The following is a 16,742-nucleotide window of genomic DNA, read 5'->3' as shown; positions in this document are numbered from 1 at the left end:
TTCTGACTTGTGCCTTGTGCTTTGTAGATGGCAGACAGGCTTTGGGGAGTCAGGTGAGTTACTCGCTACAGGATTCCCAGCTTCTGACCCACTCTTGTAGCTAGTGTTTATATTGTTGATCCAGTTAAGTTTCTGCTCAATATTAAACCCCAGGATGCTGATAATGGGGGATTCAGAGATAAAAATATCATGGGCAAATGATGATACTCTCTCTTGTTGGAAATGGTCACTGTCTGGCAATTGTGGCACGAATGTTACTTGTCACTTATCAGCCCAAGCCTAGATATTGTCCAGGTTTTGCTGCATTTGGACATGGACTGCTTCAGTCTTTGAGGAGTTGTGAATGGTGAACATTGATAATTGCACAGTGAACATCCCCACTTCTGACCTTACAATGAAAGGAAGGTTGTTGATGCAGCAGCTGAAGATGGTTGAGCCTAGGACACTACCCTAAGGAACTCCTACAGCAATGCCCTGGGGCGAAGATGATTGGCCTTCCAAAACCACTAGGTATGACTCCAACCAGTGTGAAGTTTTGCCCTGATTCCCACTGACTTCAGTTTTGTTAGGGCTCCTTGATGGCACACTCAGTCAAATGCTGCTTTGTTGTCAAGGACAGTCACATGCATCTCACCTCCTGACTCAGCTCTTTTGTCCATATTTGGACCAAGGCTGTCATGGGGTTTGGAGCCAAATGGCCCTGGCAGAAGCTCAGCTGAGCACTAGTGAGCAGGTTATTAGGGTAAGTGCTACTTGATAGCACTGTCAAAGACACTTTGCTGATGATGAAAGTAAACCGACTAGTTGGATTCGATTTTTCTGCTGGACAGGACATTTCTGGGAAATTTTCTACATTGTCAGGTAGATGCCAGTGTTGTAGCTTTACTGGAGCACAAGTCTTCAGTACTACAGTCGGGATGCTGTCAGGCCCCATAGCTTTTGCCTTATTAATGACTTCAGCCGTTTCTTGTTATCACGTAGAGAGAATCGAATTGCCCAAGGACTGGCACCTGTGATGCTGGGGACCTCAGGAGGTCAAAATGGATCATCCACTCAGCACTTCTGGCTAAAGATGGTTGAAAATGCTTCAATCTTGTCTTTTGTACACAGGTGCTGGGCACCCCATCATTGAGGATGAGGATATTTGCAGATCTCCTCCAGTCGGTTGTTTAGTTGCCCACAACCATTCACAATTGGAATTGACAGCACTGCAGAGCTTTGATATGATCCATTTGTTGTGGGATTGCCTTTCTTGGTCTATCATATTCTGCTTCTGCTGTTCAGCATGCATGTAACCCTATATTGTAGCTTCACCAGGTTGTCACCTCATTTTTAGGTATGCCCTCCTACACTCCTCAATGAACCAGGGTTGATCCCCTAGCTTGGTGGTAATAGTAGACAGAGGGATATTTGGGGCCATGAGGTTACAGGTTTTGGTTGCATCCAATTTTGTTGCTGTTGATGGCCCACAGCACCTCATAGATGCCCAATTTTAAGTTACCAGATCTGTTCTGAATCTAGACCATTTAGCACAGGGGTCGCAACACACAACAAAAAGGAGTATCCTGAGTGAAATGTTGGGATTTGCCTCTCAAGGACTGTGCAGTGATCACACCTACCAATACTGGCATGGACAGATGCATCTGTCACACGTAGATTAGTGAGGATGAAGTCAAGTAGGTTTGTCCTTCTTGTTGGTTTGCTTACCACTTGCCGCAGGCCCAGTTTAGCAGCCATGACCTTAAGGACTTGGCCAGTTAGGTCAGTAGTGGTGCCAGAGCCACTCTTGACGATGAGCACAAAGTCTCTCACACAGAGTACATTCTGTGCCCATGCTACCTTTACTGCTTCTTCCATGTGGGTTCAACATGGAGTACCACCAATTCATCAGGTGAGGGAGAAAGGATGGTGGTTATCAGCAGGAGGTTTCCTTCTCCGTGTTTGACCTCATGCCTTGACCTCATAGCCTTAAGATTCAACGTTAGGGACTCCCAGGGTCACACCCTCCAACTGTATGCCATTGTGCCACTGCCTTTGGTGAGTCTCTCCTGCTGATCAGGCAGGACATACTCAGGGGTGAGTTGGGACACTGACTGTAAGGTATGATTCAATGAATATGACTATGTCAGTTTATTACTTGATGCGCCTGTGGGACAGTTCTCCCAATTTTAGCACGTCTCCAAATATTAGGTTCCCAGGTTGTTAAAGTAGATAGTGACAGGAGATAGCGATAGGTTAGTGGAGATAGCGACATAAGGGAAGATGCCAAAGGATTGGAAAGTGGCAAATGTGACACCCTTATTCAAGAAAAGGTGCAAGGACAACCCCAGGAACAACAGGCCAGTTCGTTTAGCATCAGTGGTGGGTAAGGTTTTCAAAATGATAATAAGGGAGAAAAACACCACAGGCACTTGAAGAGGTTTGAGTTACTTAAGGAAAGCCAGCACGGATTTGTAAAACACAGATCATGCTTGAATTTTCTTTTATATTCGTTCATGGGATGTGGGTGTCGCTGCCTAGACCAGCGTTGATTGCCCATCCCTAATTGATGAAGGGAATGCAATGGATATTGTCTATATAGATTTTAATGAAGTGTTTGACAAAGTACCACATAAAAGGCTGGTTAACAAAGTCATGGCTCATGGAATAGGTATGTCAGTGTCAACTTGGATTTAAAAAAATGACTTAAGGACAGAAAACAGTAATTCGTGGTAAATGGTTATTTTTCAGTGATTCATTTGGTGAATGGTTAACCGAGGTGTTCTCCAAAGGTCAATGCTAGGACCACTTTTTTCTTGATACATATAAATGGTTTGGATATTGAAATGAAGTAAAATTTCAAATTTGCAAATGATACCAAACTTGGAAGAGTGGCAAACAATGAGGATGATCCTAGTCAATTGCAACAGGACATAGATAGATTAGCAGAATGGGTAGGCAAGTGGTAGATGGAATTTAAACAGAGAAGTGTGAGGTGATTCACTTTGGCAGAAGGATAGGAGAGGCAATATAGAAATGATGGTACAATTCTAAAGAGTGTGCAAGAGCAGAAGAACCTGGGGGTGCATGTACATTGACTTTTGAAGGTGGCAGGACATATTGAGAGTGCGGTTAGTAAACCATATGGGATCATGAGTACAAAAACAAGGAAGATAAACTGAACCTATAGAAAGCTCTGGTGAGGTCCCAACTATGTACAGTTCTGGTCACTGCACTTCAGGAAGGATGTGAGGTTGCTCAAGAGGGTGCAGAGGAGATATACCAGAATGGTTCAAGGGATGAGGGATTTTAGCCACAAGGTTAGGTTGGAGAAGCTAAACTTTTGCTTTTTAGAGCAAAAGAGATTGAGGGGAGATTTGACACAAGTGTACAAGATTATCTACCTCATCCAAACCTATCAAAGAAAAACTATTCCCAATAGCTATTTGTACAAGGACCAGAGGATACAGATTACAGGTTTTGGGCAAGATATTGAGGGGGAGTGCGAGGAAGAACATTTTTTATTAAAAAAAAACACAGCAAGTGATAATGACTTAGAATTCACTGCCAACAAGGATGGTAGAAGCAGAGAGATCAATGATTTCAAAAGCAAACTGGGTGGGAAATAAACTTGCAACACCAGGAAAAAGACCAGGAGAATGAGTTGGACTAGATCGCTCCACAAAGATTCGGCATAGTCTTGATGGGCTGAATGGTCTCCTTCTGAGCTGCAAATTACTCTGTTAATGAGGACTTTGCAGCATCCATAGAGCTGGGTATGCTCTGTTTATCGTTTGCCTTGATCGACACCGGATACTTCATCTGGTTTTCTTATTCAACTTTTCTGTACTCATTTATAGAACTGAGTCACTTGCTGGGCCATTTCAAGGACAGTTAAGCATCACACAGTGAGATGAATAAGGATGATAGATTTCTCCCCCTCAATAATATTCCCTGTGATGATATTAATAGAATCTAATCAATCCCCCCCCTGATATTCAATGCCATTACCATCATTGAATCCCCCATCATCACATCCCGGGTGCTATCATTGATCAGAAACTGAACTGGATGAGCCAAATAAATACTGTGGTTACACGAGCTGTCAGAGGCAGTGAATTCTGATGCACATAACTCACTTCCTGACTCCCCAAAACCAGTCCACAAGGCACAAGCCAGCAATTTGATTGAATACTCTCCACTTGCCTGGATGACGGCAGCCTTAATAAACACTCAAGAAACTTGGCACCATCCAGGACAAAGCAATCTGCTTGATTGGCACCCCAACTATCATCTTCAACATTCACTCCCTCCACCACTAGCGCACAGCGGCAGCAGTGTGTACTATATACAATATGCACTGCAGCAACTCACCAAGCCTCCTTCGACTGCACCTTCCAAGCCTATGGTCTCTATCACAGGAACATAGGAGCAGGAGTAGGCCATTTGGCCCTTCGAGCCTGCTCCACCCTTCAAAAAGATCATGGTTGATCTGGTTGTGGTCTCAGCTCTCTATTTTTCTGTCTGCCTCCCATAACCCTCGATCCCCTTGCCTAACAAAAATCTGTCTAACTCTGTCTTGAATAAATTCAAAGACCCAGCCTCCACTATTTTCTGGGGAAGAGAATTCCACACACCAACGATTCTTTGAGAGAACAAGTTTCTCCTCATTGCTAGCTTAAAATGGAGACATCTGTCTCCATTGTTTTAGTCTTCCCCACAAGAGGAAACATCCTCCAGGCATCCACCCTATCAAGTCCCCTCAGGATCTTACATGTTTCAATAAGGTCACCTCTGATTCTTCTGAACTCCAATGGGTATAGGCCTAACCTGTTCAACCTTTCTTCGGGACAACCCCTTCATTCCAGGAATGAGTCCAGTGAACTTTCTCTGAACTGCTTCTAAAGCAATTATATATTTTTTTAAAATAAGAGACCAAAACTGCACACAGTACTCCTGATGTGATCTCATCAAGGCCCAGATGTAGTAAAACTTCCCTACTTTATATTCCATTCCACATGCAATGAATGCAAGCATTCCATTTGCCTTCTTAATCACTTGCGGTGGCTGCATACGAACTTCTTGTGATTTATGTACCAGGACACCCAGATCCCTTTGTAGCCCCAGGCTTTGCAATCTCTCTCTGCTTTTCTATTCTTCCTGTCAAAGCGGACAAGTTCACATTTACCCATGTTATACTCCATCTGCCAAATAAATGCCCACTCATTTAACCTTTCTATATTCCTTTGCCAATGCTCTGCATTCTCTTGACAACTTACTTTCCTACCTGCCTTGGTGTCATCAGCAAATTTAGCTACCAAACATTAGGTCCCTTTATCCAAATCATTAATATAGATTGTAAATAGTTAAGGCCGCAGCACTGAACTCTGTGGCACTCCACTACTTACAGCTTGCCAATCTGAAAAAGACCCACTTATCCCTAGTCTCTACTTCCTGTTAGCCAACCAATCCTTTATCCATGCTAATATATTACCCCCTACACCATTAGCTCTTTTCTTGTGTAGCAATCTTTGATGTGGTACCTTATCAAATCCCTTTTGGAAATCTAAGTACACCACATTCACCAGTTCCCTTTCATCTGCCTTGAATGTTACTTCATCAAAAAACTCCAACATTAGTTAAACATGATTTCACTTTCATAAAACCATGTTGGCCCTGCCTGATCAAACTGTGATTATCTAAGTATCCTGCTATAAGACCATAAGACATAAGAGCAGAAATTAGGCCATTCGGCCAATCGAGTCTGCTCCACCATTCAATCATGGCTGATAATTTTCTCAACCCCATTCTCCCACCTTCTCCCCGTAACCTTTGATCCCATTACCAATAAAGAGCCTATCTATCTCGGTCTTAAATACACTCAATGACCTGGCCTCCACAGCCTTCTGTGGCAATGAATTTCATAGATTCACCACTCTCTGGCTAAAGAAGTTTCTCCTCATCTCTGTTCTAAAAGGTCTTCCCTTTACTCTGAGGCTGTGCCCTCGGGTCTTAGTCTCTCCTACTAATGGAAACATCTTCCCCACGTCCACTTTAACCAAGCCTTTCAGTATTCTGTAAGTTTCAATCAGATCCCCCCTCATCCTTCTAAACTCCATCGAGTATAGACCCAGAGTCCTCAAACATTCCTCATACGTTAAGCCTTTCATTCCTGCGATCATTCTCGTGAACCTCCCCTGGACCCTCTCCAGGGCCAGCACATCCTTCCTGAGATATGGGGCCCAAAATTGCTCACAATATTCTAAATGTGGTCTGACCAGAGCCTTATAAAGCCTCAGCAGCACATCCCTGCTTTTATATTCTAGTCCTCTCAAAATAAATGCCAACATTGCATTTGCCTTCCTAACTACCGACTCAACCTGCAAGTTAACCTTAAGAGAATCCTGGACTAGGACTCCCAAGTCCCTTTGCACTCCAGATTTCTGAATTCTCTCCCCATTTAGAAAATATTCTATGCCTCTATTCTTCCTACCAAAGTGCATGACCTCACACTTCCGCACATTGTATTCTATCTGCCACTTCTTTGCCCGTTCTTCTAACCTGTCTAAATCCTTCTGCAGCCTCCCCACCTCCTCAATACTACCTGTCCCTCCACCTATCTTTGTATCATCTGCAAACTTAGCCAGAATGCCCTCAGTTCCTTCATCTAGATCATTATTGTATAAACTTCCTTAATAATGGATTCTAGCGCTTTCCTTATGTTAGGCTAACAGGCCAGTAGTTTGCTGCTTTCTGACTCCCTCCTTTCTTGAATAAAGGTATCACATTGGCTATTTTCCACTCCGCTGGAACCTTTCCAGAATCTAAGGAATTTTGGAAGATTATAACCAATGCACCTGCTATCTATGCTGCCATTTCTTTTAAGACCCCAGGATGCAGGCCATCCGGTCCTGGGGAATTGACAACCTTAATGTCTAATAGTTTTCCTAGCACCCTTTCCCTGGTGATGGTGATTGTATTAAGTTCATCTCTCTCTATCACCTTCTGATTTTCAAGAAGCTTTGGAAAGTTTGCTAAGTCCTCCACTGCGGAGACAAACTCAATATCTGTTCAATGCCTCTGTCATTTCTTTGTTTTCCATTATCAATTCCACAGACTCTATCTCTAGAGTTACTCTTTTCCTATTCAAGTAGTTGCAGAAACTTTTACTGTTTTATATAACTCGCTAACTTTCTCTCATGCTCTGCTTTCTGAATATTTATTAAAATTTTTAGTCATTATTTGCTGATTCTTAAAATCTGTCCAGTCCTCCGACCTACCACTAATCTTTGCAGATTTGTACAATGTTTCTTTCAATTTAATACTATCCTTAACTTGCTTATTTAACCACAGATGATACATCCTTCTCAAAGACCCTTTCTTTCTCACTGGGATAAATCTTTTCTGAGCATTATTATTATGGACTTGGTTTTCCAGGCAGGTTTCTCCGAAGAAATAGTGAACTTTGTTTACAGAGCTTCAATAGCAGTTACATGGCTTCTATCAAGATCCACAACTAGGCAAAAAAAAACTCCACCCCTCAGGTTCCCTATGCTTAGGGCTGATTTTTTCACACTGTCACATGATACTACACAGTTCAATAAGTCTTAAATCTACAGTCACTACAGTTAAGTAGCTCCTTAAAAGTCTGCCATTGCAACTCTACTGTGATAGTTTTTAACCTAATTTCCCAGTTCACCTTAGCCAACTCCGTCTTCATACTCTCATAGTTACCTTTACTTAGGTTTAAAATCATTAGTCATTGATCCACACTTTCGCTTTCAAACTGAACATGAAATTCTATCATGTTGTGATCGCTGTCACCTAGAGGCTCCTTTAACATGAGCTTATTAATTAATCCTGACTCACTGCACATTGCCAGGTCTAGGATAGGCTGCTCCCTGGTAGGCTCAAGAAGGTACTGCTCTAAGAAATTGTTCAGAAAGCACTATGAATTTGTTTTCCAGGCTACTTTTACCAATCTGATTTTCCCAATCTACATGTAAATTAAAGTCACCCATGATTATCACAGTATCTTTCTTACACTCTCCACTTATTTCTTCCTGTATATCCTGTCCTACCATATAACTACTGTTAGGGGGCCTATAGATTACTCCCAAAAATGACCTCTTACTTTGCTATTTCTTGTCTCTATCCAAATTGATTATACATCTTGCTCTTTCAAGCTAAGCTCTTCTCTCAGCACTGAACTAATGCCATCCTTAATTAACAGAGCTACCCTGTCACCTTCCCCTAGCTTCCTGTCATTCCAATATGTTCCCAGTATTGGTTACCTAGAAGGGCAAAAGCAGCAGATGCACGGGAACACCGCCATCATCAAATTTCCCTCCAAGCCACAAACCATCTTGACTTGGAACTATATCGCCATTCCTTCACTGTTGCTGAGTCAAAATCCTGGAATTCCTTCCCTAATAGCACTGTGGATGTACCTACACAACATGGACTGCAGCGGTTTAAGGTGATGGCTCACCACCATCTTCTCGAGGACAATTTGGAATGAACAATTGCTGGCCTTGTCAGTGACATTCATCCCTCGAAAAATTGTTTTAAAATGAACAGATGCAATTAGCTAAACAGAACCACATGAGGCCTGGTAAGCAAACATCTATCCTGTAATTTCACCCACCAGTACCAGGGTGATAGAATAGTAATAGCTAGATTAATGACTTCTGCAAGAAGTTTGAGTAGCGATCATAATTAGCTATTCCACAAATACATGTACATCAGCAATCCAAATGACTCATAATCCTTTCATTTTTTACTCTATTAAATGTGCAGATTCTTGTGTGTAACAGTAACCACACACTTTCCAAGAAAAGGCATATTTTGGCCAGAAGTTGCATTATTACACCTCACAAAGGAAGCTTTTATGTTTCTTTTTTGAAGGCTTTACACTGCTGTCACTGAGGTGCCTGGAAGTGGTTTTGCTCAACATCTAACCTTTCTAAAGCATTTGATCCAGTAAAACACATGACATAAGGCTCTTCTAAAAGGTTGAAAAAAAACAGAATCAGCCTACTTAATGTTGTAAGTAACTAGTCAGTCTGCCATGGCACTGCCCAGGATGGTGGTTAGTTTCCGAGGGTATGGTGGAATAGTTGAAAACCAAGTGTTTAGGTGAAGCAGGGATAGAAGCCATGGATATAAATGAATAAGGGGGCACAAATACAAATCAATCTGCATTTTAAAATCTTAAATTATGTCCTTATTTTTATATAAGACAATCAATGGATAAATGTAACCACGTTGTGGTAAATGTAATTTATATTTAAAAAAACCTTAATTTGAAAATAAAAATAATTTACAGTTACTATAGGAATAAATGGCAGAAGACAAAAAAAAACTTAGAAATCCCTCCAGAATGTCATTCAGAATGGCATTACCATCACTGAATCCACCACTATCAAAATCCTGAGGGTTATCATTGACCAGAAACTGAATTGGGTTGGCCATATAAATACTGTAGCTACAAGAGCAGGTCAGAGGCTAGGAATCCTGCAGCGAGTAACTCACCTCCTGACTCCCCAAAGCTTGCCCACCATCTACAGGGCACAAGTCAGGAGTGTTATGGAATACTCTCCACTTGCCTGGAAGAGTGCAGCTCCAACAACAATCAAGAAGACTGACACCATCCAGGACAAAGCAGCCCACTTGATTGTTTGTGGAGGTGGTGGGGGGGGGGCTGCATTCAGTCCCTCGACCTTCGATGAACTTTGGCAGCATTGTGCACCATCTGCAAGATGCACTGCAGAAACTCAACAAAGGTCCTTAGGCAGCACCTTCCAAACCCACAACTGCTACCATCTAGAAGGACAAGGGCAGCAGATACGTGGGAACACCACCACCCGGAGGTTCCCATCCAAGCCACTCACCATCCTGACTTGGAAATATATCGTTGTTCCTTCACTGTCACTGGGTCAAAATCCTGGAACTCCCTAACAGCACTGTGGGTGTACCTACACCACATGGACTGCAGTGGTCCAAGAAGGCAGCTCACCAACCCCTTCTCAAGGACAATTAGGGATGGGTAGTAAATGCTGGCCTAGCCAGTGATGCCCACATTTCGTAAATGGATTTTTTAAAAAATTGCAAACAAGATTCTCATCATCCATGACCTCAACATGTTGACTTAGACTGAAACTGAGCTCATAGGTGGAGACATCTTGCACCTTGATAAAGAGTTCCTCTCATTGTTATGTTTTACCACCTGTCTGATGAACCGCTACAATGTCACACCTTCGTCTCCCTCCTCCATTTCTCTAGTCTCTATACTAAGATATCGAGATTGGAGGTTGTTTGTAAAAGTTAGTAAACTGATACCTTAGCTTAAGGCATCAGAACTCTGAAATCTGGCTGAAATCCCGAGTTTGTTTACTTTTGGACAAGAACAGGCTCAGGGGTGATAGTATTCAAGAGAACAAAACGATTGAAATCCGGCAATATGTTTTAAGGTTTATCACAACTATACAATTAGGCTCAAGCTAAGAAGAAGGAACGTACGCAGATTATTGACTTGACAGAGGGTGACATACATGTTGGACATTTATCCAGGGAGCCAAATTGTGTGATTAAGGAGATATTTATTTTTGAGACCAACCTGATAAACAGCAAACATTTTTCTGGTCCTGTTCTTTCTCAACAATATAGGTTTAAATATTCTAATCCAAGTTCATAGAGGATGTAAAGATTTTTGGCAAACTACCTGCTTATAGTTTCACTATAGTAGTTTCACCCACAAGCACACCTTATCTGTTTGCACTGTGCCTATTTATCCAAAAAGGTTATTTCAACATTGCGTGATTTTCCATTATTACCTGGGAATTTAATATATTTTTGGAAAAAAAAACAGTAAAGTGGAAATTGGCAAAGGCTCCAGCTGATAACAGGCAGATCCAGACCAGCAACAAATCTAGTTGTTAAACTGAGAGTGTTGCCATTGGCCCCAGTATCAGTTTTCCTGCAATAATACAAATAAACAGTAACTGATCAAAGGTACTTATTACATCACTAAAGGGGCTTTACCATTGGAAACGGTGTAGCTTTTCAGTCATGTTTATCAACATGAGGTTAGTGAAAACTCAAGTCATTTTCCAATTTCTCAGTTCACAAAATAAATGTAATCTTGGGAAATCTGCCCATGTTGATCTTTCACTGCTATTTAAGGTTTGTTTCTAAAGAAGCAGGATTCATTATTTGCCGTTTAAACAACAAAGTCTAGCAGTGGTCATTTGTCCATTATCCAAAGACAATGAGGATGCAGGTGGGTGTGTGCCAGTGCAAGTGAGCAAATTGGTGCCACAATGGGTTCTGTTCAATCCTGGGTTGTCTTATTTAAGTGGAAAGTGTGTGTATAAAGTCACTTCAATTTACATAAAGTGAGGAAACAATTTATACCACCACCTTTCGACCCCTCCATTGCTCCTAATTTGTCACACTGCTTTTCCGACAGCTAGTACTGGATGAGCTGAAATTTCCTCCAAATACTGGAAAGTCCAAAGCCATTGCCTTCAGCCCCCACCATAAATTCAGTTCTCTAGCCAATGCCTGCATTCATCTCAAACTCGAGCCCTGCTGCCCATTTCCTAATTCCAAACAAGTCCCACTCACCAATCACCCTACGCTTGCTGAACTATACTGGCTCACAGTCCAGTAAAGCCTCAATTTTAAAATTCTCATCCTTGTTTTCAAATCTCTCCATGGCCTTGCCTCTCCCTATCTCTGTAACTTCCTACAGCCACACAACCCACTGAATTTCAGCAGAGACAGGGGCTAAGACAGGCAATCTTGATAACGGAGGCAAAATGGAGTTGAATGCTCAGTTCGGGGTCATAAAGGACACTGAGCCTGCAAATATGCCAACTGATTCTTAGTAGCCACATAGAGCGATGAAGCTGGTGGCTAATGAATGAAGGTGGTGGTGAGGGCCAAAGACATTTATTTCCAACATTAAATTGGAGGAAAATTCTACACATCCACTATTGGATGTAGGACAAGCAGCATGACAAATCAGAGGCAGAGGGGCCAATAGAGGTGGGGATGAGTTAGGCTTGGTTTTCAGCAGTGTACACGCAGCAAGTTATCTCCCAGTCCCCCCACCTGCTGATTCAAAAATTCACTTTCAAACACCCAGAAAGAGGCAGCTGCAGCACAGGAATTGGACAGGGGAAAGTAGAGCCTTGTAAGATCAGTCACTCACATGCCTCTGTTTTGGGATGCCCCCCCCCCCAGGATGCCCCCCATCATCCCCCTCCCACCCCCGGGATGCCCCCCATCTCCCCCCCAGGATGCCCCCCCACCTCCTCCCCTCACCAAATACAAGCTTCTAACAAGTCACTTCTTATGCAACAGAAAAACTCTCTGGTATCATCTTTTTCAGTAAGTGCAGACCAACAAGAGGTTCCCAAGTGCTCCTTCCATCACCAAAACATCAATGGTCTTTTCTGAACTCAAGATGTAATGACGCAGATTACAGACTAATATACCTTGGGTCACTGAATTTATTCAAGGTAGAGTTAGACAGATTTTTGATAGACAAGGGAGTCAAGAGTTATGGGGGGACCAGCCGGAAAGTGGAGTTGAGACCACAACCAGATCAGCCATGATTTTATTGACTGGTGGAGCAGGATCGATGGGGTCGAATGGCCTACTCCTGTTCCGATATTCACCCACCCCTTTACTCAAAAGTAAAAGCTTTTTGACGTCTGGCGACTATTACGAAAAGAGCAGTTGTAATCGCCCATTACCGTTCAGTTGAAATCAGTGCACGGAAGAGACTGAACCTAGGACCGTGCTTCTCTGTACATTACTAAGGGGGGGGGGGGGGGGGAAGAAGAGGGTGAACGGGTTAATCAGCAACAATGCAGAAAATAGGTCTAATTATTAAAAAATGAATTGCATCTATTCCTTGCTACAAGTAAAGCAACGTCGTGACAGCTTTCCTTGAACCACAGTACCGTTGTATACTTCATTTGCCCCATGCAAAGCCCACGTAATTTCTGAAATGACCGAGTACAAGCTAGGGGCGAGCTTCGCTGGAGGATTGTTAATCATTTACCCAAATAATACATCAACCCTCCGCTCCTGCCGGTGCCTCACTGCTCCCCGTGCTCCAAAACAAACCTTTCCACTGCCTGTAGGGCACAAAGCACCAATCCAAGATGGAATTAAAACAACCTCTTTGCAATAATCCCAGCAAAATTCACACTATTTTAAAATGCAGAAAATCTGCACCTTTTTAAAAAAATGTGAAGTGTCCTTCAAACGCCACAGCACCCTCAAAAAAGGTTACTTAAATGAAAAAAAAATTCTGTAGCCTGATCATATTTTTTGAAATAAATCCTTCCCACCACATCCTTCACAAAATAAGTAATTCTGGAACAAAGTAAGTACTTGTTCAATATTATTCAAACTGCGTTCCCCAAATCCTCTTCCAATAGCAAACCATTGCTGGGAGATACGAATGCACGCTGATCATTTAAGACCGCAATTATTTTCTGTACATTTTACATTTCGATTTGAATTGTTTTAACTTATGGACTTTTTTCTCTCTCTGCCCTGAAATGGATCACTCTGACCAAAACATGAGCAAACAACATAGGAGCCAACTTCTTTGCCACTTTTTTGCAGCAATAATGGACACTGTCTCTGTTTTGTGGGGGTAGAGGGGTGCGTTAGTTTCTTAAAAGTTTTTACCTTTGAGATGGTGAGGGACTCTCCATGTTCCAGCCCCCCTTTAAGGGTGAAGCCCCATGGAGCTCCTCCTTGCAACTGCACATGAACATGTTGATAGATGCTGGCTGTCTCTCTGCTGCTCTCCATAATCTTCTCTGATTACTCGGAGTTCCATCACATTCCCGTTGAGTTTTTTTCTCTCTCTTCTTCCCACTAACTGCTACAGTACATCCATTACGGAAATGACATTGACACACAGCTCCCACACCAACCCCCCACCAAAGCCGCCTCCTCTTAGATTGACATCCTGTCCAGCCAATCATCGCTCCCCGCAATGTGTGAGAACCAATCCAGGCACTGCAAGAGCGGGACTTGGGAATTTGGGCTCTCACTGTTAGTTCTTAGAGAGTCAGTGTGGTTTTAACCCATTACTTGTTTGTAATCCCAAACATATCTATGAACTAATCGGTTTCAAAAGTTTCTCATTTTTACAACCCTGTACACAAAATCTCAAACATCCGGTTTATAAATGGATACAACTTTTCTCTCTATAAATGTGCAGACTTGTGTTCTGTGCTTTTGCACTTATATTTTTCTCTGTAATTTACTTTCTTTGTTTTTTTGGTTGGATCATACATCCCAGAAGGAAGCCTTTCAGGCCAGTGTGTCAGTTCACGCCCTTTGAAAGGGCAACGTAATTAGTTCCATAACCCTGCATTTTTCCCCTTCAATTATATATCTAATTTTTTTCTGAAATTGAAGTTCCATGCTTATGGTTAAATGGGCACCAGCAATTCTCCTTTATTTAACTCTACAGCTCAGTTTAGCCAATGGGAATGAGGGAGCACCACAGCTGAACTGAATACTGTTTTAATCAACAACACTCTCTGTTCCATTGACAGTCACTGGAAAGGATACTGAGTGGCTTTTTCTCCTTTAAAGCTAGAGCTGAAATCTGGGGAAACTGCATGATACAAACGTCTGGCACTGTTACAACCAGAAAGTGTGAGAGCAGTGCGGGGGCAAAGTCCTCCAAGCCTTTGCTCCTGACAGGTTGTGGTTGACACGAGATCCCAGTCGTTTCTACCAACATGACATAAACTTAATTTTTTCTATGTTTACGGAAGTTTCTGGGTTTAGCTTGATCTGTGTGGTCAGGGAAGCAAGTGGGCAATACATTCGGTGACAGAAATATAAATATCCTTACAATGGAAATTGGTGCATTGTGAATTTATTGTGTTTATATACCTGATCTTTGCTTCAAAGGTCAAATCTCTGTTGCAGATAGTTTCAAATTCAATAACTCATTTCCAAAACTAACTGTCCATGGGCTAAAAAAGGGGAAGAAAAGTCAACCAACATCCCCATCAGGAATGCAACCAAGGAACAAAGATAGATTCCTAAGAAATCAAGCTGTGGGAGTCAGGAGAATGTTTAGGGAAATGGATAATGTTGAATTTAACATAATTAACCTGGCAATATGAACAATTATGTAGTATTTGTAGATTATAGTTTACACCTGTTTTGTTGGTTAATAAATTACAAACTAGTAAAGTAACCATTTAATTTAGAAATTAACCCAATTAGCATTGGGAGAGTTGAGGATAGGTTATTAAACTGTCATTGATATGTTTGATGTACAAAATCTTTCAGCCAATTAGATTTTTTTATGCATGCCCTTTTACCAATGATAGATAATGCTGGAAACACAGCAGATCAGTTCAAATTTGTGCAGAAACTTAGTGGGCTGAATATTACAGGAGGGCAGATGGCTTTCCCCCCCCTGCCTGGAAGCAAAGTTGCTGTGGAGCCAACCCGCTCCTCACCTGCCCACCCCATAGCCATAAAGTGCTACAGGGGGGCAAAACAGGGCCAGTGTAGAACTTCGGCACTTCACTGGGGAGGAAGTCCCCCACCCCATCAGTCCCAGCAACACCAAGAGCGCATTAGTAGGCACTGCAATGAGATAGCAGAAGAAACCCCATGAATCCCCAGAAACAGATAAGTACGGGGTCTTAGCACAGAGGGTTTCAGCTGGTTAGGAAAAGGTGGGTGGGGGGTATGCGGGTGGTAGGTTTAAGGCAGCAGATGGGGGGCAGGGGGGTCGTTCTATCTTAGGGGGAATGCCCCAGATCCACAAAGGCCAGCCTCTGAAGATAACCTTCCCTGCTCTTTCTTCTTATCCTTTGAAGAATTTTTTGAAAAATCGGGCTGCCCACTCCTGCCCTACCATGTTATGGCATGGGCAGGGTATTATTGGATCAACTGGCTTGATAACAAGCCTAAATGACCCTTGATTATCTATTTAAATATGGTAAGTGAGCAGGCTGCCAATTTTGGCATCTGCCCACCCCTGTATTATGGGGTGAGCTTGGTGGTGGGCAGGAAAGTGGTAGGGTGGGCAGGAAGGTGGTGGGGTGGGCACCCACCCTATTTTACATGCGCCCCTGCCACAGACACATCTGGCAGGGGCATGTACAATGCAGCCCAATGTTTCAGCTGTCTACCCTTCAAGAAGCATTGGCTGATTTTGTGTCAGATTTCCAGCGTCTGCAATTTTTTTTTTGCTTTTTACTTGATTTACAATAAAGAAGTTCAGTCCCATATTCCAACTTAAAAAATTAAAACAGAACATGTTGGAAAAGTACAAACAGCTACATCAGTAACAAAGGCAAATTAATGTTTCAAATTAAATCCTCGCTAATTTTATTTTAAAAGGTCAACATGTATTTTCTCCATGTTAGATAGTCGCCCAAAGAGAAACAGTTCTGTAGTATCTCACATCAGAGGAGTTGGAGCATCTGCTGTACATTTCAGCAACAGACATACATTGCTTCATCCACATTTATTTGAAAGTCTCAGTTTGTGGCTTCATTTCTGGCCACTGGAACTTCCTTGATGGATAAGAGCATCTGTATAGTCAAGAAATCAAAAAAACCCTGAGGTTTGGAGGCAATAGAGATAGAGGAATTTGAATATTTATGAGAAGGTGAGTGGGGAGTTGATTGTGATGCATGTAAAAAAGTTAGGAAGAGGGCATAAAGGACTGGTAAAAGATTTTTTAAAATGGA

General features: G+C 42.3%; 1 protein-coding gene across 1 annotated transcript in view; it reads right to left on the bottom strand.

Annotated features, from left to right (window-relative positions):
• LOC121282197 (protein Shroom4-like) overlaps positions 1–13,916 on the bottom strand; it is a 149,076-nt gene extending 135,160 nt beyond the window's left edge. Inside the window, exon 1 of the mRNA XM_041195773.1 lies at positions 13,693–13,916. Within this exon, the coding sequence (XP_041051707.1) occupies positions 13,693–13,818 (126 nt within the window). The 5' untranslated portion in view covers positions 13,819–13,916. The remainder of the gene's footprint in view (positions 1–13,692) is intronic.
• Positions 13,917–16,742: the final 2,826 nt, after the last annotated feature.

The sequence above is a fragment of the Carcharodon carcharias genome, chromosome 9 (assembly GCF_017639515.1).
Source record: "Carcharodon carcharias isolate sCarCar2 chromosome 9, sCarCar2.pri, whole genome shotgun sequence".
Taxonomy (NCBI): Eukaryota; Metazoa; Chordata; class Chondrichthyes; order Lamniformes; family Lamnidae; genus Carcharodon; species Carcharodon carcharias.
The sequence above is the reverse complement of the archived record's forward strand: the minus strand, read 5'-3'. Positions and strand labels throughout refer to the sequence as shown.